Raw genomic sequence first — 24066 nt, forward strand, 5'->3', positions numbered from 1 at the left:
AAAGGTTGTGATGATGAAGCAGTGCTCATCATTTGGTTTTCAAGATGAGATTGCACTGTTATTATATTATATATTGCCATTAATGTTGGAAGGGGGAGGAACAATAATCATGATTTCATGTTAGCAATACATTGGGAAGGAGTGGCAGACAGACTGAATTGCTGGAATAGCCATGATCTTCATGAAGGTCTGTATAACTACAATTACCCGCTGTTTCTCATATTCATTATTTTTCAAAGCTGTTGGTTATTATCGGTAGTGAAATCCATTTTTTTTTTACTACTGGTTCTGTGAGCGTGGCTTGGTGGGCGTGGTGTGGCTTGGTGGGCATAGCAGGGGAAGGATACTGCAAAATCCCCATTCTCTCCCCACTCCTGGGAGAAGGATATTGCCAAATCTCCATTCCCACCCCACTCCAGGAGAAGGATACTGCAAAATCTTGATTCCCTCCCCACTCCTGGGAGAAGGATATTGCAAAATCCCCATTCCCTCCCCACTCCTGGGAGAAGGATATTGCAAAATCTCCATTCCCACATCACTCTGGGGCCAGCCAGAGGTGGTATTTGCCGGTTGTCCGAACTACTCAAAATTTCCGCTACCGGTTCTCCGAACTGCTCAAAATTTCTGCTACTGGTTTTTCAGAACCTGTCAGAACCTGCTAGATTTCACACTTGGCTATTTTGTGCTGCTAGAAGTGATCATATATGCTCCCTTATGGCTTTTCCCCCCTCCCTTTTAAAAGTATGTTTTAATAGAAATGTTTCAATCTGCAGTGCACCATGTCAATTTTCACTTTAAGGTTTTAGCATCAACCTCTTCATTATAGTCCCTTGCTTAGAAGTCGTAAGAAAATTCAAACTTTTCAATAATTAAAAATATTAGGCAATCCTGTGTCCATGCCTTCAGACATTTGGCATTTTTGTGTATGAGTCCCCGTTTCATGTGTGTTTAGTCCTACCGGATCTGAGCTGCAAAAATCCAAATGACCACTAGATGGTGCCAAAAGGAAAGTGGCTCTTTGATACCATATATTAGTTTCTTAGGTTTTTGGCAATCCAGATCTAGGTTAGGTATGAGTATTATTGGATGCATGTAACAAATGGAGCAACATTATTACTGGTAGTAAAGATTTGCTGCCTTGTATTTGCTGTGACTGCTATGGTTCTATTCATAATCCACTGGCTGGTCCAGTAAAAGACATAATAGCATTCAGGAAAAAATTCAAGTTCAGAGACAGGTTTATGGTTTGTTTAATACAGGGATAGGCAGTTAATTTTCCCAAGGGACCACATGAAAAATCGGAAATGCTGAACCAATAGGGCTATGAAGGTGCCTAGGCACACACACATGCACACTCACACATATGCGCGCATACATGCACACACACATGTATATATCATCATCATCATCATCGTTTAATGACCCCATAATTCCTTGCGGGGTGGAATCTGGGCAACTGAATGGAGCTGAGTGTTTACTGGCCAGATGCCCTTCCTGTCGCCAATGCAGAGTTTTGTTCAGCAGATAAATTCTCCTTGTGCCCAGAGAGAAATACCTGCCTCTACCTAGGATCGAACTCACAGCCTCCTGAATGTGAGGCGAGAATGCCATCTCTGATATAGATATATATCAGTTGTGTTCAAAATAAAAGCAATCTACATAGGTCCAACAGAAACAGTCAAAGTGGCCGCTTTGGAAGCCATATTAGGCCGGAAGCTTCAATGCTGCCACCTCCACATGTGTGGGAAAGTAGGAGGGGGGATTTAGGAGAGGGGTTGTTAGTAGACATAATAGCATTCTTCCTGTTGGTCAAGGTCAGGGCGATCCAGCATCTGGAGAAGGAGTGGACAGGGGGCTGGGTCAAGATGGAACGGACATTGATTGGAGCATGTGATTGATTGGGGAGACAGGGGGTGGTTTTGGGAGTTTTGACTTACTGATGGCAAATCCGGGTTTTCAGATTCGGGATTTCCCAGATGTGCCAGGTTATTTATTCTAGTAAAGAGGACTTTGGAAAATGCTTGCTTCTGAGTCTTTACTTGGAGTTGGGGTTTTCTTGGAACGCTGACACAAAGGGCCAGATGTAGCCCGGGGGCCATAAAATTTATTTATTTATTAATTTTATTTCTATACAGCCCTTCTCCCGAAGGACTCAGGGCGGTGTACAGCCTGATTAAAAGCACAGAGACAGACAAAATTTAAAAATAATTAAAATTATTAAATGATAGGCTCAATTTAAAACCCCAAATTTAAAATCCCATTTTTAAAAACCAATTAAAATCTTTACCTTGATAGCCCAGCCTGGCGGAACAACAAGGTTTTGTTGTTCCGCCAGTTCTGGTCTAATAAATCTGATGCAACAATCCATTGGAATCAGGGCTGGGTGTGGATTGAAAGATGATCACATAGGATGCTATCTCTTCATTTTTATAGATTAAAGGGGGAAAAAAATGAGAAGCCCTTAAGGCACTTTCCAAGTGTTCTGTGACTGTGGGAAGAGAGTGGATGCTCAAAATGAATGAGTTTTATTTTAGGATGCTGCAGTACTCTTTCTGAGTCTTAATCAATTCGAGTCCGAAATCATATATTGTTTTTATGCTTAGCTCTTTTATGGCTACATCCTTATCCTCTCTTGTAATTCTGATTAATTGTTGCATAGATTAAAATGTTTAAAAGGTGCTGCAATCCAAGGGCACTTCATTGCTTTGTCAAGCCACCAAGAGGCTAAAGCTTCAGTCGTCCCTGTGGTGTAAATTCATGTTATTTGATCACAGCAAGCATTCCTTTGGGTCTGGGGCTGTGAGCTTTGTTTAGCCTGGGAAACATTCCGGATTGAAGTTTTCAGATCCTTTACACAAAAGTAGCAGCCTTGGATTTCGTTTGATCCAAGTGAGAAAATAGTGAAATATGTGTTCAGAAAAACCGTTAATCCTATTGAGGGTTCATTTTGCATTCAGATGAGACGAGGATGAGACAATCAGCTCTAAGCCTCCCCATTCAATGCAGCCAGAATGAAGGCCGGGGATCTTTGTGTTGGCCAAATGTAGACTGACTGACTCACATGCTGGGATCATTTTTACCTGGTTGCAAAGGAGCCAATTATCACAGAAGGCAAGAAATGGCCACCTTTGTTGCGTATAGCAACAAAGAGGTGCTCTCAGGACCCATGTCACAAATCAGAATAAAATAAAAACAACAACAACAAAGTTCGATAGGACCTTGGAATTCTTCTAGTCCAGGGGTTGGCAACCGTAAACATCCAAAGAGCCATTTGGACCCGTTTCCCACAGAAAAGAAAACGCCGGGAGCCACCAAAACCTTTTGACATCTAAAATGAAGATAATGCTGCATATATCGTTTTTTACCTTTATGCTATGTATAAAAAAACTATAGTGTGTTGCATTTATGTAATCGATGAACTGCTACAGAGAAAACAAATTTTTATGTCTGCATGCAACAAAAACATTTTGAACTCTGAAAAAAAAAGGGCCGAAAAGCTCAATAAATCACGTGCCGGCAATTGTCGCACATTGGCAGTTGTGATGCATGTTTTGAGTGACAGGGAGCCACAGCAGAAGGGTGAAAGAGCCACATGCGGCTCCAGAGCCGCAGGTTGCAGACCCCTGTTCTAGTCCAACCACCAAGAGCCTTAATACACAACTTAGCATGTTTTTATACATCCCCACCCCCCATGAGCAAGCAACAAGATGTAAATTATTCACTGTAGGAGATGACCAATCTAAGTCCAAGTGAAGGGTCAAATGTGTCATCAGTCTCAAATGCCTTCATGCCCACAACAGATCTAAGTCCAGCACACCTGAAATTCTGTTGACTCTTATCTGCCACCAAATTGCTTTGACCATTGTAGAATGCTTTAGTATACAATAAACCTATATATTCGTTTGAACTGCCCAGAGTCCTGATTTCCTGCGCTTGATATGATGAACCTATCTTTTGGAAGGGCTACCCTCTACTAGGGATGTAAATCTCTAGTAGAGGATAGCCTTTCCAGAAGATGGGTTCATTACTAAAATATTGTAGCCTATTCTGTTTCTCACTGATGAGTATGGAAGCTGAATTTGCAAGACTTTCTAGCTAATTTATCTACAAAGGGAAAGGGAAGTCAACGTTGAATCTACCAATAGGGCAGTGGTGAAATCCTGCCGGTTCTGTCTGGCTCGCACAAACTGGTAGTGGCAGTGGCGTGTGGTTCAGTGAACCGGTAGCAGCGGCAGGGCGAGGCTCTGCCCACTCGCCTGGACGTCGTTCCTTCCTGGTTTTAACCAGGAAGTAACCCATTTTTGACCCTCTGCGCATGTGCAGAAGGCTTTGCACGTGTGTAGAGGATCAAAAATCAGACCTGATAATGGCGTGCACACTTCCGAACCAGTAGGGAAGGTAAGTAGATTTCGCCCCTGCAATAGGGGACAGGAATATATTTTTCATTGATAAAAACAACCATCTGATCCCTCCAGGAATGTACATGGTAGAGTGAGGTCCCAAAAGGAGAACAACCAAGAATAAGAATAGACAAAATAGGTTTTCTAACAAAAAGGGGTTTGTGGGGTCCTTGATGCTCTCTGAGTTTAGTTGTTTTCCTGCAGATGTTTCATTACCCAACTATGTAACATCATCAGTGCTAAGGGTTGGGTAATGAAATGTCTGCAGGAAAGCAACCAAGCTCAGAGAGCACCAAGGACCCCACAGTTCAACCTTGAGCTACAAATATTCTTTCCTATTGGAAAAACTGGGTTTCTCTAGCTGAAACTAGCTATGGCACCTCCTTCCTTCTTCGTCTAACACAGTTTCAGTTTCATTTTCTTATGTACAAGCAAGGTATTTGCCCAAGATTCCCATTTTTCCAATAAAAGCAAGTTACAGATGAGACAAGGCAAGGCCTCATTTGGCATTTAATATGCACAACTGACTGGAACTGCTGACAGCATACTTCTGATGTGGAATCCTTTGCATGCTAGCATCTATGCATCACTAAAGCTATATTTGTTAGGATATGGTTTGAGCCTAACTATGTTGTCCAGGCAATTTAAGTGTACTGTAACTTTAATCTGTAAATGTATTATGTGACTTTAATGCTGAGTCATGCTGTAATTAGATAATGACTGGTTATGAGAGTATTTAAGCAAGGTACTGTAACATGTTCAGTTGCTGCTATGCTATGCTGCCATTGTGTATGAAGATGATGAGATGATGAAGCTGATATGATAAGCTACCATTGAGAGGAGTTGTTATCTGCTAATCATCGTTTGATGGATCTGCAACCATTGTGGTTTGTGAACCAGAGTGAGTTTGTTATTCTAACCAACTACTGTTTGTTGGGTAAGAAGATTCTGTAACTACTGGACTGATTTACTGGCAAAGACTTGGAATTTGTTTAAAGACTATGAGACTGTTTTTCTACTATAAAGTAAGCTTTTGATAAACCAGTTTGCATATCTCTTATTCATTGCTCTCAGCAACATTTCTCTGTGCAATCTACTCTGCTGGTTGGTAACACAACAACAATATCCTTAACAATATTCATGCATGTTTTTTTGAATTCTGTGGATTTGCACACTACAGTGAAGCATCAAGGTAGCTGGATGTTTGCAGCATGTTAAGTAAAAAAAAAAAGCTTAACTAAAATTTAACCCCATGATGGTGAACCTATGGCACATGTGCCAGAGGTGGCATACAGCGCCGTGTCTGTGGTCTTGTGAGTCGTTGCCCCAGTTCAGCTCTGCTGCACATGTGCGCACACTTCCCACCGGCCAGCTGGCCTTCGGGTCTCTGCCGCACATGCGCAGGGGGCGGGGCACATGTGGTGGAGCCACACGTGCATATGCGGGGGTGGGAAGGTGCGGGGTGGGTGGGGCATGTGCAGGGGTCCTGCCCATGCATGCACAGGTGGGGTGGGGGGCATGCACATGCATTGCATTTTGGGGGTTCGCGTGTGCTTTGGTCACTCGGTCCGGAAAAGGTTAGCCATCACTGATTTAATCTATCATTTGACTGAATCTGCCAGATGTTTAATTCACCTGTTTAAACCTATGAAAGGAAAAATGCATGCAGTGTTTTTAAAAGGAGTCCTCAGGTCAGCTTTTCTCACCACTAAAATTAACATAAAAACAATCTCCATGTATCAATATAATTTTAATTAATGAAAAAATAACAATTTAAATCTAGAGAGCAACGAAACACCACGAGGTAGGACATAAATAATCACGCTTCAATTTAAAATTCGATTTGCTCAACACAAGTTGCATGATAAAATGTATCTCAGGCCACTTCTGGAAGGGGAGTTGGAAATGTTAGAATCAGGAGAGTTTTGCTCTGAAAAAAATCACCCATGTCTAATCAAAAGCATGTAGGACTAGGAGTTTTCTCTAAGAGTCCTTGAAAGTATACAGAGTTCTTGCAAGACTTCACAAAGAGGCTTTAGCCAAGACATATACCAAGAGAGAGAGAGAGGGAGGGAGGGAGGGAGGGAGGGAGGGAGAGGGAGAGGGAGAGGGACAGAGACAGAGACAGAGACAGAGACAGAGACAGAGACAGACAGGCAGACAAAGACAGAGAGAGACAGACACACAGCCCATGGACATTTTTGCGGTGACTATTAAATTTATTTATTTATTTAGCATATGGCATATGTTAGCCAGGGATCACCAAAGCGGCTGGCTGCCTCTGTGAAAGGAATTTTTTCGGCTGATATTATTTTACCCATGGGATGCCTGAATGCCAGTAGGCAATTGGGGGAGGCTCCTTTCCTGTCCCTACGCGGTTTATTCGCTCACGGGAATCGAACTGCCGAGCTGCCGACTACAGCGGAGCACAGGCTCAGCATCTTACCACATGAGCCACCGCAGCCCCATAAATTAAATTAATGGGGCAGGCTGTCAGCTTGCCCAGACTATCAGTTTTCCAGTTGACAGCCTAAACCCAGGCTGTCAGTTTTCCAGTTGACAAGCTCAGCATCTTTAACCACTGAGCCATCATGCCCCAGATGGCTCAGTGGTTAAAGATGTTGAGCTTGTCAACTAGAAAGTTGACAGCCTGGGTTCAAGACCCAAGCCATGCAACAGGTTGAGTTCCCATTACTTGCTCCAGCTCCTACACACCTAGCATTTCAAAAGCATGCAAATGCAAGTAGATAAATAGTATTACTTTGGTGGGAAGGTAACAGCATTCCATGAGCCTTGCTGTTTAGTCATGCTGGCCAGATGACCACAGAAATGTCTTTCGATGATGCTGGCTCCCTCGGCTAAGAAATGGAGATAAGCACTGTCCCCAAGAGTCAGATATTTTTGCTCATGTATTTAACTGTTGGGTGATTTGCAACCTAGGTAAATAATATTTCTAGATAATTCTTCAGTAGGTACATCCAACTCTACTTCTCCTACTATCCCAACTTTATCTCTCCTAGTTAATATTCCCAACTCCTTCTAATGCATGGGCTATGTTCACATAATGCCTTAACTAGGTCAGCTGTGGACGTAAAAGCTACTTTCACAAAATAAGCTACCCATGGATAGTATTAAACTTTATTAGGTTTTCTCTATTTGTTTAATTTGTGGTGCAGTGTATTTCATAAACACTCAAAATGGATTAACCCAGTACCTAGCTACGGCATGTGTTAATTCATTGTTTTGTCACAAAGAAAACATTTTCACAATTGGATATGACTGAAGAATTTAAATAATATAAATAAAACATACACAGCACATTTTATATTTAAAAAGCCATGTTTGCTTTTTTTTTTTTTTGATAAACTGTTTGTTGATCACTGTTAGAACCTTGATTAGTGCTGATGATCCCAAAGGTTGAAGAAACTTCTTGGATGGGAAGCGAAACATCTTCAAAGAAAAACCAGGAAGTCCAGTTGCCTCTTGAAAAAGTACCTTTGGGACAACCATGACCTGGATGACTGAGAATCTCCAAAGACATTTAGCACTGATGATGTTACCTATTTGGGGTAATGAAACTACAAGAAAACAAGCAAGCTTGGAGGGCACCCAGGATCCCTTAGGTTGTTAGATCCTTAGGCGGCAATAAAACTTACATAGTTTTAGATACAAATGGGAAGTTAAAAACAAAATTGTTACTTCAGGAACAAGGAGTGAACCTAGACTGGTGGACGTACAGGCAAATTAGCAATAAATATATGAGAGATAGACAGAGACTTGGGATTAGCCGAGAGGTGCAGATTCTAGATAGGATACTATTGGGGGTGGATGAAAAGGTGTTATCTAGGTGCTATAAATTCTTTATGGCTATGGAGGTAGGTGAGGAAGGTGCAAAGACTTCGGTTCATGCCTGGGAGAAGAATTTGGTTATTCAATAGAGCCTGAGAGGTGGAACGAAATCTGGACTAAGAATATTAAACTAACCCGGTCAATAGGATATAAAGAAAATATATATAAAATGGCGTATCAATGGCATTTACCTCCGGCCAGACTCGCCAAAATGTTCCCTGGAACACCCTCAGTCTGTTGGAAATGTAGCATTAAAGAAGGCACATATTTCCACCAATGGTGGACCTGTCGAGAGGCAATGAAATTTTGGAAGAATATTCAGAAGTGGCTTAATGAGATGTTGGGGCAGCGTATACAATTGCATCCTGAGGTATTTTTTATTAGGGATAAGACCCGAAAATGTTAATAGAACGACATGGTACCTGCTGCTACATATAACAACAGCTGCAAGATTGGAATAATGAATTGTGCGGAATAAGATCGGCTTACTATGATACTGAAAGGACGAGGGGACACAGACTGTTATATATCTTGGATGCAATGGTATAATTGGATGTCAATTCGAGCTGCAAATAGAGGTATTTGATAAGCATGTCACTTGGTATATGCAATAGACTTTTGTAGGTTACCCTATATATATAATGGGACAATTTTATTTCCTTCTCGCCTTGTGATGTAGATCGCTATAAGGGCAGAGAATGCACAGGAAGTTGGAAAGTTACTTTAAAAAGGAGCCAAATATTTCATAACAAATAAAAATAATTCTGGATTTCCTCTGAAAAGGATGTAATCTCCAATAATCAAAATTCTTCCAAGCATTTTAATCTAAGATTTCTTCCTTTGAATAGGATTCTTAAAATGTTGATCTCTGATTTTCAAAACTTATGATCTTGTGACATTATAGAATTTGCCAGTAGCCCTGGAATATAATGGTAGCAAAATTTTACATCTTTTTTTTTTTTTTTTTTTTTGAGGGAACAGCACTTATATTTGACAGAAGATACAGAAAACAACTTTTATTGTTTTGGATGGTAAAAATAAATGTCTTGAAAACCTTACATCGTTAGAATTTGGGCAGCTACTATAAAATTTTTCATCTTCATCTTAAATACATTAATAAATAATAAAAATACCACAGGGGAAATCCATCTTCATTTTTAGAGGTTGCAAAGCATAGGATTTTCTAAAAGCAAACTAATAGCAGCTGTAATCTTGATCTACCTCTCCTACTAAGGCAGAACAAAATATGTCTCCTTATGAACTAAACCCTGTTATAAATGGACAGAACAAATATGGTGAATAATGAATAAATCATCTTTGAGAAAAAACTATCAGCTATTTTGCAAGCCAGATCCTTCTTTAGTTTATGGAAGATTATAACAACGACTATAGTAACAGATATGCAGTTCTTTTTTATATAGTTTATATAAACCAACCATTATTTTTGAAGTAGGAAAGACACAATTACAATCCAATTGGGATCATCTTTCCCTGAAAAAGATTTTTAAAAAATGGCAGTGGGTGCACTATTGGGGCATTCAAAAGGTGAGGTCATCTAGGAGAAAGTGTAGCTTTGTGCAGGAGTGGGCTTCAAAAATTTTAGTAAGGGGTTCTCTGCCCGGTTGCTGGGTGGGCATAGTCATAGTGGGCATGGCCTCCTGCACCATGGTGTTGGAGGATTTTTGCCTTCCCCGGGCTCTGGAGGCTTTCCTCGAGCCTCCGGGAGGGCGAAAACAGCCTCCCCGGGCTCTGGAGGCCATCTGGAGGCTGGAAACGGTTCCCAAACTTCTGGTAGGCCCGTTTTTAACCCTCCCTGAGCCTCTGCACATGCCCTGCACTTACCTGCATCCAAGACAGGCCACATGCGGACTCCTGGGAGGGGAGGGGTGGTGTGGGCAAGGCCAGTCAGGAGTGGGATTTAGGGGTTCTCCGAACTGCACAGAATCTTAGCTAGAGGTTCTCCTGAACCCCTGCGAACTCCTAGCAGCCAACCCCTGCTTTGTGATTGCTAAGATTCAGCAACCACTTGATGGCATATAATCAAACAATAATCAGTGACAATGGTCAAACAATTGCCTTAAACTCCTATGTCTCCAATCTCTCCAATTTCTTTGCACTTAAAAAAAAGTGTGTGTATTTATCTGTAGGTTTGATTTTGGAATTTTATGAGATTTTGGGTTTTGTGAAATGAAAGAAAGAGAAGCCAATGTAATCTTTGTAGCAATTCATTCCAGAGTAGATAAATAAATACAATACTCTATAACTTATATATATATAAAAGATACTATCTATATTCTGCAGTAATTTGGGAGGACAGCTTTATTTGCCATTTAATATATTGCAATATGTATCTCTCTGTGAGAGATGTTTTTTGATAAAACTCCATATTCCGTTAACGTCTGACAGAATTTCAGTCAAGTCATGGTTTTATGTTTGTTCTGCCACAGATATTTTGATTTTTTTCCCCTTTTGAACTAAGCAACCAATAATATTTTCTTAATCTTTCCAAATACTTACTCTGCCTAAAAGGCCACTGTAATTCCAGGAAATCAGATACTGTATGAGAAAGAAAGCAACATATATTCGAAAAGTTTCTAAATCCTCTATAAATGACATATTTTATTAAGGGCCACATTTTTAACTGATTAAACCTTCTTAAATCTGAATCTTATGCTGCTGTGTCAATATCTAAATGCCAAATAGTACTTGAGTGGATGTGGGTTTATTTTAGAGGCTTTGTAAGCCTTTGTCATCAGTCCCTTCATTTCTGATATTTAGATGGTATGTGCCTATGGTTATGCAAACAAAATGACACAACACTCATCATTGCTAAAATTCTGTAGGCCATTATTGTTGACTAAATAAATGAAATAAAATGAAGTGAAATGAAATGAAATAAGTACTCTTAGTAATGGTAAAGGTTCCTCTCGCACATATGTGCTAGTTGTTCCCGACTCTAGGGGGCAGTGCTCATCTCCGTTTCAAAGCCGAAAAGCCAGTGCTGTCTGAAGATGACTCCTTGGTCATGTGGCCAGCATGACTAGATGCCAAAGGTGCACGGAATGCTGTTACCTTCCCACCAAAGGTGGTCCCTATTTTTCTACTTGCATTTTTTTACGTGCTTTCGAACTGCTAGGTTTTCTCCTCTTTCTCAAGATAATAAAATTCTAAGGAGCTCTCCCGTTTCAGCTATTCATCAGTGCACTAGTCTTCATTAACCTCAGGAAGGACAGAACTCTACTTCAAAAGAGAAGTACATCTTGAATTCCAGCGTGAGGCAATTAAAATTTTACAATTTTTCCAAGAAATCTGTTTTTTTTTCCTATTCTATTCTCAACAAACCAGGAATAAAAGAAAACATAAGAATATTTTTTCCCCAAAGCTGCTTTTTCAAAAGGCAACTAGACTTTGTTTTTCCTTGAAGATATTTTGCTTTTTATTCAAGAAACTTCTTCAGTTCTGACTGAATAATGCATGATGGAAGGATTTATATTCCTTGCAGTCATCTAGTTGTTAGCAAGCCTTCTGAAAGTTGTTGAGGCCACTTGGAGGTTTATCTGTACCCTGAGCGTTACCTGAATAACTCTACTCTCAGAAAGAGTGCTAAGGACCAGATGATTGCAAGAAATGTAAATTTTCCATCCTCCACCATTCAATCAGAACTGAAGGAACTGTTGTGACCTAGGCTTCCTGAGTCATTAAAATACACGAATAGTCCCAAAAACCTCTTTTATTGTGACAGCTGTGAATTGCATTTCATTCACAGCTGAATCCCAATTAGTTGCAAAAAATCCTTCGGGATAAGTCCTTCGGGATAATCACCAACCTTTATCTCCCTTGACACTGCCAAAGACCTACTTGGCAAAGCCACAAAGATTCCAGAATCAAACAGAGATGCCGACTGGGAACAGAATTAACAAGGTTGCTTTCCTGCAAAGGGCCCACGTGCTTTTGCTCCTCCTTATGGGAGGGCCAATCATCTCCAAGCCTTACTCCCAAGTCGTCCCTTTTGTTTTAACTGTTCGTGCCTTCTGGCAGCTCTGCGCATGCGCGCACTAGGAACAGGGTCCTCCTGTTCCTCTGCCTCTCTGCTATCCAACTCTGGAGGCTCCAGAGTCCATGTATCACTCCCAGATGGCTCTGGCCCATCTCTGCTTTTGACGCAGAGCCCTCATCCGGACCTTCCCGAGTCTCCAGTACCGGCCCATGTTCCTCCCCAGCCTCCTCACTGTCCGACTCCACTGCCAGCTCCGCAGGCTGCTGGCAGACCACAACAGAAACTTCTTGGATGAAAAGCAAAATGCCTTCAAGGAAAAGGCACCCTTTGAAAAAGCACCTTTAGGAGAAAACCATTCTTACAGTATATTTCCTCTTCTCCCTGGCTTTTTAAAAAGCACCTTTGGGAGAACCATTACCTGGATGACTGAGAATCTCCAAAGGCATATGAATAGTGCTTTCTAATAGAGCTCCTACTCATAAGACTATAGTCATTGAAAAGTCATTCGCCATTATAGGGAAAGGAAAAAGAGAAAGAAAAATCTCCATTCCTTTTTTAAAAAAATAATAATATAATTTTTAAAAATAATAAATAGCCATTGCAGTTGAGTATTTTGTGTCAGTAGCTCTATTTGATCAGAAAACAAATGAGTCTGGAGCAATGGTGAAATCTGAACCGGTTTGTTACGTGTTCGCTGGCCACGCAGGCACGCTGTGTGCCAAGTGTGCGCTGTGGACATGCATGTGCAGTTTGCACCAAATGTCTGCTTTGCACACATGCGCATTACACGCCAAAAGGAGTCTTGGGAAGATAAGTGAGGGGGGAAATCAACTGTGGCACGCGATCCTGGGAACCTTTTAAAAAACTTTTTAAAAGCATTTTTTACTACTGGTTTGGGCGAATAGGTAGTAAAAAATGCTTTAAAAAAGTTTTTTAAAAAAGAGATTCCGACGATCGCGCAGCACAGCTGTGATCTTGGGAATCTTTTAAAAACCTTTTTAAAGCATTTTTTTACTACCGGTTCAGGCGAATAGGTAGTAAAAAAAATGCTTTAAAAAAGTTTTTAAAAAGGCTCGGACGATCACAGTTTTTTTTTTTACTTTTTTCAAGCATTTTTTTACTACATATTTATCCAAACTGGTAGTAAAAAAATGCTTAAAAAGTAAAAAAAAAAAAAAGTTCTGATGATCAGCTAAGCAACGTGTGATCGTCGGAACCTTATTTTTACTACCGGTTCGGATGAACCGGCCCGAACCGGTAACATTTCACCTCTGGTCTGGAGGTATAAAATCTTGATCATCTGTAGGTAAAAGAATAATCTCACCAGTATGCCTACAGGAGCATGATCCTAGAAAGGGGAAAGGAAAGATAAAGTTAAAAGTAAAGATTTCCACTATCCAGTCATGTCCAACTCTAGAGGGCAGTGCTCATATCTGTTTCCTAGCTGAGGGAGCTAGAATTGTCTGAAGACGTTTCTGTGGTTCTGTGGTCAGTATGACTATATTATCTTCCCAACCTAAGTGGTACCTATTTATCTACTCACATTTGCATGCTTTTGAACAGTTAGATGGGCAGGAACTGGGGCAAGTAATGGGAACTCACCCCGTTGCACAGTGCTCAGGTCTCGAACAGGGTTGTCAGCGTTTCAGCACTTGTCTGCAAGTCTTTAAAGCAGTTGTGTCTTTGGGGAATCTATGGCTACCTTCCACAGCTGCTATCTTACCCTAAATGAAGCGATCCAATGGCCGATATGGCTATTTAAAGAATGGCTATTTAAAGAATGGCAAACAGGTGTTGTGTTTGAAGTGTTCACATGCTCCAATACTTAGAAATGATTCCAAAGACTTGCACCGCATAATTAAACAGAATATGTGGTAGAAAATTGGGAATTTTGAACATTTACTAATTTGATAAATGAATACAATCACTCCCTTTGCCACTTTTAACTTATTTTTATGCTTATAAATCCAGACAAATTCTTTAAAGTATCAGCCTTTCCCCAAAATATCAATACTAGCTCTTCAAAAACAATTACATCAGTAACATTCTTTTTTTAGATGAAATCTTCTAAAAACCTTACTTGAACAATAGAAAACAATTGGCTTTTTCCTCCATTCATTCCATACTAATTAACTACTTGGGGAAAAGTGCTATTAGCATGACCATATTAGTTTATTATTCTGAACAGCTACAGATACAATTGCAGACATAAGATATCCAGGACAGGTCTTATAGTAAGATAAACTGAAGCCATATTCTTAAACAACAGATACTAAAAAGATCTTTCTTGGCATTGAGATACCACCATATATTTATTTATTAGGCTTTTATGGGACAGATGTAATATTCTCCCAGGGCTGAGTTTCTTATTATCATTAAATTGATCACAAGCTATGGTATTTCCATCCTGCTCTTTAGATATACTGCATTGATCTACATATTGCACCTGCCAGCATGAATCTAGTCACTGATGGACTGGGTTATATTTATCCATTTTCATCTTACCCCAGGTTGAAAATACCTGCCTGTTTATTCAAATCCTAAGTGAAACCATTTATGGTCCCAAGAAGTAGACTCATCTGAACCATCCAGAACAGCTGAAGAATGAGTTAAATTAGGAACCATGTACTTTTCCAAAATGGCATTCCAACATAGCTTTCATTAATCCAGAGCTCTTCAAATCTATTTAATCCAAAGACAATGCTAGCTGGGAATTATGACAATTGAATTCAACCATCTTTTGTAATCCTTGTGCACTCCAGATAAAGAAACTTCTTGCTAAAGTTAGCTGCCAACAGAGACATTAAGTGCTGGTATGAAGCCCTTCTGTGAGGACATTTTTGCTGTCATGTGTGAATGGCTCCAGCACTCTGGAGGTGATAATAGTTATAGATAGACAGACAGACAAATAGAGATAGAGAGAGATGATATATAGACAATAGACAGACAGACAGACAGACAGATGATAAATAGATTATATATTTAAAAAAAATCATTTACAAAGCTGTCCATCTTCTAACCAACTGGATGGCTCTGAATAAATGAATGAACAAATGGATGGATGGATGGATAGATGGAAGGATGGGTGGGTGGGTGGATGATAACAGAATAACAGAGTTGGAAGGGACCTTGGAGGTCCTCTAGTCCAAACCCCTGCTTAGGTAGGAAACCCTACACCACTTCAGACAAATGGTTATCCAATATCTTCTTAAAAAACTTCCAATGTTGGAGCACCCACAACTTCTGGAGGCATGTTGTTCCACTGATAAATTGTTCTCACTGTCAGGAAATTTCTCCTTAGAAATTTCCTGACAGGGAAGGGGGATGCTGTTTTCTGTTCTGGATGGCTCCTCTGTTACTTTCTTCAAGTTCAACAGAACCACTACAGGTATCCAATCAATCAATCAATCAATCAATCAATCAATCAGAACAGAGCTAGAAGGGACCTTGGAGGTCTTCTAGTCCAACCCCAAACTCAAGCAGGAGACCCTACCTACAACTTCTGAAGGCAAGCTGTTCCATTGTTCTCACTATTAGAAAATTTCTGCTTAGTTCTAAGTTGCTTCTTGTTCTACTCTCAGGTGCTTTGGAGAATAGCTTGACTCCCTCTTCTTTGTGGCAGCCCCTGAGATATTGGAACACTGCTATCATGTCACCCCTAGTCCTTCTTTTCATGATGAATGAATGATTTCCCCAAAGAAATGATATATTGCGTTTAGAATGCTTTAATGTACTATTTTATGTCATAAAAGCGCTGCTTGCATCTGTCATGTCAAGCTTCTCAATCAGGATAGATGCTACAGGAAAAAAACTTCTCCTCTGATGCAGTTGGAGCCTTCCGATTCTCACCTATGCCCTACATAGTACCAATTCTGAAACAGAAGCTGTGTAGAGCAGCTGTTAAGTGACAGAAGAAATGAGCCTTGGACCACAAGCCTGTCATAAACATTGCACACTTAATCATGGAACATCTGCTTTTCCATTTCTTTTATGACAACCTTTGCCTCGTATTTAATCTAAAGCAGAATGATTTTCCTAATAGGTGCAACAGTGTTTCACAAATTGAAAAGTCTTCTTGCTAAAAAATAAAATACACCAACGACGGGACATTTCAATCAGCAGAACCAATTCTTATTAAATAATGTAGGGAGGGGAGAAATAAAAGAAAGAATCACTGTCATTTTTGGCAAATCCAAAAAGACTGCTTCTGCCTTTGTGAAATTTAATTATTAGCAAATTAGTAGTGCAGATGCCAACACAGAATGGATTCCAACATCCTGCTTCATTTCGGCAGATAATGAAAGCACCTCCCCTCTCTCTCTCCCCCCCCCCCGAAAAACCCAATTTTCCTTAAGGACAACAATGGGACTTAGAACACATTATCAAAGATATATTCCCAATGTTGATGTTTATCCATATAAGGAAGTACTTTAAATTGAATAATGCTGAAGTCATATATAGTACCAATCAGAGGTGGGTTTCAGCAGGTTCTGACCAGTTCATGGTTAACATCTCTGGATGGCTATTTGTGTGGGAGCTTTGAGTCCTGTATATAGTCTTGGATATTAAAATAAATTTTGTTTTTCGTATTGGGAGCATAATTTCCTTAAACTGGATACCTTTACTGACACTAAAGCAAAAGTTAGAGGTTTTAATGTTTTTTAAAAACTTGTTTTAATCAGGTTTTTTTTTATTGTTTTTGCTGCTTTAAAATGTTTTTGAGATTTTAATTGTAAATATATGTTTTTGAATTGTGAGCCATTCAGAGTGGTTTGCTGAGATAGGAATCTACAGACATCAATCGACCAATCAATCAATCAATTGCTCAAATGAATAAATAAATAAGCAAATAAATAAATGTTTCATTTAATTGGATGGGAAATATTTTCAGATTTCACACTGAACTATACTTTATTTAATTTTTATCCCTCCTTTATTTATTTTTAAGCAACTAAAGGCAGTACATATGCTAATACTCCTCCCACCTCCTACTTTCTCTTTAATAACGCTTTGAGGTAAACCGATTTGAGAGACCATGATTGGCCAAAAGTCACCCGGCTAGCTTTTATGCCAAAGATGGGACTAGAACTCTCAGTTTTCTGGTGATTGGCCCGAAGTCACTCAGCCAGTGTTCATGCCTAAGGCAGGCCTATAATTGACAGTAGGATTTCTAGGCCAACATTTTAACCACTACCTCATTAGTAAACAACACTACCTAAAATTCAGGTAGGTAGGTAGGTAGGTAGGTAGGTAGGTAGGTAGGTAGAGATAGAGAGGTAGGTAGGTAGATGATAGATAGATATAGATAAATATAGATATATAGATATATAGATACATATACATAAGGATAGATACAATACACACACACACACACACAAATGGAATGGAATGGAATGGAATGGAATGGAATAGAATAGAATAGAATAGAATAGAATAGAATAGAATAGAATAGAATAGAATAGAATAGAATAGAATAGAATAGAATAGAATAGAATAGAATTCTTTATTGGCCAAGTGTGATTGGACACACAAGGAATTTGTCTTTGGTGCATCGGCTCTCAGTGTACATAACAAGACAAGATACATTCGTCAAGAATCATAAGGTACAACACTTAGTGATAGGTCATAGGGTACAAATAAGCAATCAAATCATACTAGGAAACAATCAATATCAATCTAAACCATAAGGATACAAGCGACAAAGTTATAGTCATGCAGACATAAGTGGGAGGAGATGGGTGACAGGAACGATGAGAAGACTAATAGTAATAATAATGCAGCCTAATGTGAATAGTTTGACAGTGTTGAGGGAATTATTTGTTTAGCATAGTGAGGGTGTTCGGGGAAAAACTGTTCTTGTGTCTAGTTGTCTTGGTGTGCAGTGCTCTATAGTGTCGTTTTGAGGGTAGGAGTTGAAACAGTTTATGTCCAGGATGTGAAGGGTCTGTAAATATTTTCACAGCCCTCTTTTTGACTCGCAGGTCAAAATGGAAGGCAGGTTGGTAGTAATTTTTTTCTGCAGTTCTAATTATCCTCTGAAGTCTGTGTCTGTCTTGTTGGGTTGCAGAACCAAACCAGACAATTAGAGAGGTGCAGATGATGTATGTATGTATGTATGTATGTATGTATGTATGTATGTATGTATGTATGTCCTGCATATGCAGGATCTAATTTTGTGTTTTGATTTTTGATCAACCAAGCAAGCATTGATCCATTGGTTGCAACAGGAACTGACCAACCGGCTTGTCATCTGTGCCTGACGTACTTCTAAATAGTCTTCATCAAACAGGAGCCATATTGTTTTTAAGGCAAATTGAATTATTTTTATTTCAGCCCAATTTAGATTTACCCTCTAACCCTAGATTCATTTCAATTCCAGTTGTGGCTAAATGAGATGGGACATTGAGGCATCCTTGATTAGCTTTCACACCTTATTAAATAAATATAGATGAAATACAGACTTGATCGCCTCTCCTACTTGCTGAAAAGCAAGAGAGAGACCAAGGACTGCTGGTAATCCCAACAGATTATTCAGATTATGATCCACGTGATTTCCTCTTTATAAAAAGTCACTTAACCTTGGCAACTCATGCCTCTTATCATTCAACTGGATTATTGCAATGTTTCCTAGGCGGATTTAGTTTGCAGGTGACCTGAAGTTATAGCTAATCTGAAACACAAAGACGAAACATGTGATCAGTGGTGAAATCCAATTTTTTTTTACTACCGGTTCTGTGGGTGTGGCTTGGTGGGTATGGCAGGGGAAGGATACTGCAAAATCTCCATTCCCACTCCACTCTGGGGCCAGCCAGAGATGGTATTTGCTGGTTCTCCGAACTGTTCAAAATTTCCGCTACCGGTTCTCCAGAACTGGTCTGCTGGATTTCCCCCGGCATGTGATGAGAAAACCTATCCATGTGGAAATATACCTACAGTATATTAGAGTTATAGCATTGCTCTTTAATCTCTTTCTCCCAATCAGTGAAACAAATTGCCTTCAGAAGTTGTGGGCACCTTATAACTGGAAGCTTTTAAGAAGAGATTGGACAGCCATTTGTGGGAAATAGTATAGGTCTTCTGCGTGAGCAGGGGATTGGGCTGGATGTCCTAATTTTAATCGCACAGAGTTGCTTATTATTAAAAGGGTTTTTTTTAAAGGTTTGGACTAGGCAAATGCAGATACCGTGAAACTGTTTGCCCTTAGAAACAGAAGAACGGGGGGAAAAAACCCTTGAAAATTGTTGGCTTCAGGAGAGTAGCAGATTGAAGTAGGCTGTTTTAACATGTCATTATCATTGTCATCATTATCATGCTGTAATATACTACCCAAAGGATTTAGATATTTAAATATTTCTATATTGCACTTTTTTTCTTTCTATTTAAACTAAACTCTCAATGCCAGTAGCATCCATCTTTTTCTCTTTTACCATCACTTTCCCCCCCACCCCCATTTATTTTCCAGGCAGGATGCAATTTGTACATTCATTATCCCTTACGTTTAATTTTAAGGACAACTAGCCATCTTTCAAAGAAAAACAGCAAAGATCCACTTTGCACACCTCGTGTTATTGTGACAATCACAATTACACTTCAGCCTTAATCCTCCTGCTGCAATTTCCTTGCTATGCAGGAGATAGCAAGCATACGTTTTCCTTTTCAATGGAAACATGACATGCACTTGGAGAGGAACCGATGAGACCAAATACAGTGCCAAAAACCTCTTGTTTCCCCTTGTTTTCTCACAAGTCAGCAGCTTTTGACAGCTACCTTCTTAATGTGCAAGAATCTGCAATATAAAGCAGATTTTGTTTTCCGATTTACCAATCTTAACCTAGTGACGTCATTTACAATTACCTCTAACGTGGTTGAATCCTGGTAGGAAAACTGCAAAGCCGGGACCCCAAGGTGGTTGATGAAATAATCAGAATCCCCTTGCATTTGAATTGAACTAGCGTTGGATTCCATGCATTTCTCTGGCCCAAGACAGGTGGACTTGTAGATCTGGAAAACACAAAATGCAATGCACAAGATTAGGATCAGAAAGTGCAGGTGCAAAAAAGAGAAAAGGGGAAAAAAGAATTAAGGAAAAATGAATGTAAAGCATCCCCCAAGCCAGGATCATCCAACACAGGATGTTCATTGTGGTGCCTAAGCTGCAAAACTGGAAGAAAAGATAAAGTTGGACACCATTAACAGAAATGGAACCAGTTGGTTGAAGTTGCCACTGTGGTCCTGCTCATGAATGTGTCAGTTTGTTAAGGAGGAGGAAATATAGAGGAGAAACAGGATATTTGTTACTCAAGGTTGACCTGGGGACCCTTGATGCTCTCTGATGGTTTTCTTGCATATGTGTCATTGCACCATGGCTAGCACTGATGATGAAGAAAACCAACCAAGTTTAGAGAGCATCAAGAATTCCAGAGATTTAGGAAAATGAATGATAGACAATATAATCTCAAATGCAACAATGATATATTAAAATTCATTCATTCATTCATTCACTCATTCATTCACTCACTCATTCATTCATGTGGGAACCACCCCACTCACCAATAAAAACTATTAGGTTTTCCATCACATTAGGTTTATGATTGAAAACTTGCACCTTAAGGAGCCCTGATGGTGCAGTAGTTACAAGGCAATATTGCAGGCTAACTCTGCCCACAGCCAGGAGTCAGATTCTGATGGGACTCAAGGTTGACTCAGCCTTCCATCCTTCCAAGGTCGGTAAAATGAGCACCTAGATTGCTGGGGACAATATACTGATATTGAAAACCATTCAGAAAATGCTGTAAAGGACTGTGGAGTGATTTATAAGTCTAAGCGCTAATGCTATTGCCTTCTGAAAAATTGCCAAGATTTGGCCAATGTTCCCTAAACCCAGAGGTGGGCTTCAAAAATTTTAGCAAGGGGTTCTCTGCTGGTTGCTGGGTGGGCGTGGCCATGGTGGACGTGGCCTAGTCGGCCTCTTGCACCACAGTGGAGGGTGCGTTTTTGCCCTCCCCGGGCTCCGGAGGCTTTTTTTGAGCCTCCGGGAGGGCAAGAGCAGCCTGAACGTCTGGTAGACCTGTTTTTCACCCTCCCCAAGCCTCCATACACACCTGCACTTACCTGCATCCAAAACGGGCTGCGTGGGAACTCCTGGGAGGGGTGGGGTGGGAAGGGCCAGCCAGGAGTGGGATTTGGGGGTTCTCCGAACTGCACAGAATCTTAGCTAGAGGTTCTCCTGAACCCCTGCAAACCCCCAGCAGCTCATCCCTACCTAAACCCTTCTTCATGACCCAAGAGAATCCAGCAGCTTTTAATGCACCAGGTCAGATGCTTGGGTGAGTCTGCTCATCATTTATTTATTTATGTTTTTATAACTCAGCTCATTGCTTTTATCAAGTAAGCTAAGATATGATGGGTCAGTTCTGTTTAGCCTATGAGAGAGAAGCCACTCCAAATCAAGCTTTTATACCGTATATTGGTGCCACACTGTTCTGTCTTTGTCTGACCAGAAATATTCATTAAAAATAATTGCAAGGCTCAATTGGGCCCCAAAGGATGACATAGAGCTGCGTAAAGTTGTTTAGGAATCAACTTTTTAACTTCTTGGCTTAAGGATGTCCATCCTTTTGGATGCCATTTCAACAGCAGGAAAATAAATTCCTAACACTAAATTATTTGCCTCTGTGTTTTGCAGGCCATTTTCTCTGGCTTTTGCTACTCAATCTTCCAATTACTGTAACACTGCCAGATTTTATCAGGCATATGTATGGCATTTCTGGTAGCTACAACCCATCTTTTAAAGGATGTAGTCAGAGAGAACACTACTACTAGGGGAATTCATTTTAATTAGAAATTGCTGCTTGCAAGTCTCTTCTTGACAGCAATTTGGTCAGCTTTAATTAAAGGCTCTGGTTCTCAGTCTATTCTTCAGTAAACAAGCTTGATGAATGCATTGTGATACAATGGCTATACTACTAATTATGGGTGGCAAAATTTAATGGGTTTATCATGCACCCACTGGCTCAGGGAGGTGCTCTTGTTACTTTTCTTTCTTCCTTCAAAATGAAAGCATAATTCCATTAATCCAAGGATTTATGGGTTTGGCTGATATTGCCAAAACTTTCCTGAATTAATTTTGCTTTTGTTTCCTCTCCTCAATTTCTTTGCATATATTTGAGGTTCTATGAATAGCGGGAGCATGGAAATGATATAGAGTGTTAACGTTTAAGAAATAATTAAGTCAATGATTATTTATAACACGGTGTAAAACAGGTGATTATACTGTTGTGGCATATCTAGGCTGTCAATCTATGTCTTGTTGGCAAAAATATACCTATTTCTAAATGAGGAGTTGTCATAGATGGAGGTTTTCTTAGATCTAAGACTGAGTTTCCCTTGGAGCAGGGGTGTCAAACTCGATTTCATTGAGGGCTGCATCAGGGTAGTGTTTGACCCAGAGGTGGGTTTCAGCAGGTTCTGACCAGTTTTGGAGAACCAGTAGCGGAAATTTTGAGTAGTTCAGGGAACCGGTAGTAAAAATTCTGACTGGTCCCACCCCCAGCTATTCTCTGCCTCCCAAGTCCCAGCTGATTGGGAGGAAATGGGGATTTTACAGTATCCTGTTTTATAGGGGTTTTAAATTGGGGCGGTTGTTTAATTTAATTTATTTTTAATTACTTTAACTTTTATATTGTATGTTATTTTAATTCTCGGCTGTTCACCGCCCTGAGTCCCTTCGGGGAGAAGGGCGGGATATAAATTTAATAAATAAAATAAATAAATAAATAAATCCTTCCCTTGGAGTGAGGTGAGAATGGAGATTTTACAGTATCCTTCCCCTGCCATGCCCACCAAGCCATGCCACAGCCACCAAGCCACACCCACAGAACTGGTAGTAAAAAATTTGAAACCCACCACTGGTTTGACCTCAGGGGGCTGAGGTGAGCTTGGCCAGCTCGATGTCACTCGTAATTGGGGTGCCTGTGGTGGCCCAAGCACTCTGCAACAAAAATGGGCTCCCGAGCTCCGTTTTCGGATGCGACATCCTCCTGCAACCTCTGCCAGCGGAGCTCAGGAGGGCTGCATGCATGAGCTGGATCTGGCCCATGAAGCTTGAGTTTTACATCCCTGCTTTAGAGGATTAGAAGAGGATTCCATCTACACTATCCCAATTGCTCTCTCTTCCTTTTCCCCCTCACTCTGAAAAAGCAACATCTGCACAATTCTGTTTCATTGCAAAATCAAAAGCACTAGCAGAACATCACACCTCAAGCTCCATCCCTTTGATGCAAGTGTGTGATGTCATCACACAGATTTTTTTTTTTAAAAAAACCCGCAGGATTTATTTTTCAATTCTGCAAGACCCTTCCAACCCCATCAATTCCAACTTTTGATTAGCAATTCTAATTGCCAATCATCACAGGTTGTTTGGGTTGATGGATTAATCAACCAAACCCTAGTTGATTAATCACTGAGAGATCAGTTATGATCATTTGTAGGCAAATTTCAATAGTGGTATTTTGTAAAGTTCATTCAATGATTATTTTGCAAAGTTTATTTTACTACAATAAACCTGCAGTCCCAAAGGTGTTTTTTCAAGAAACAACTGGACTTTCTTGTTTTTTCTTTGAAGACATTTCACTTCTCATCCAAGAAGCTTCTTCAGCTCTGACTGGATGGCGGGGAATGGAAGGATTTATACTCCTTGCAGACAGCTGGTCATTTGCATTCTTTTAGTGAGTTGTTGAGTCCACCTGGAGATTTATCTGTGTGGTCAGTGTCACCTGAGTGGTGCAAATGGGTATGGTGCCTTTTTGGAACTGTTGAAAG

At 40.2% G+C, this 24066-nt stretch overlaps 1 protein-coding gene across 5 annotated transcripts in view; it reads right to left on the minus strand.

The window, feature by feature from the left end:
- Positions 1 to 24066, minus strand: part of NAALADL2 (N-acetylated alpha-linked acidic dipeptidase like 2) — a 934597-nt gene that overhangs the window by 167828 nt on the left and 742703 nt on the right. For all 5 annotated transcript variants that reach the window (XM_087872505.1, XM_087872507.1, XM_087872506.1 and 2 more), the window contains one exon: positions 20101 to 20247. In XM_087872505.1, the coding sequence (XP_087728631.1) occupies positions 20101 to 20247 (147 nt within the window). The remainder of the gene's footprint in view (positions 1 to 20100; positions 20248 to 24066) is intronic.

Source organism: Pantherophis guttatus, chromosome 6, assembly GCF_059756535.1.
Source record: "Pantherophis guttatus breed Tessera chromosome 6, ASM5975653v1, whole genome shotgun sequence".
Taxonomy (NCBI): Eukaryota; Metazoa; Chordata; class Lepidosauria; order Squamata; family Colubridae; genus Pantherophis; species Pantherophis guttatus.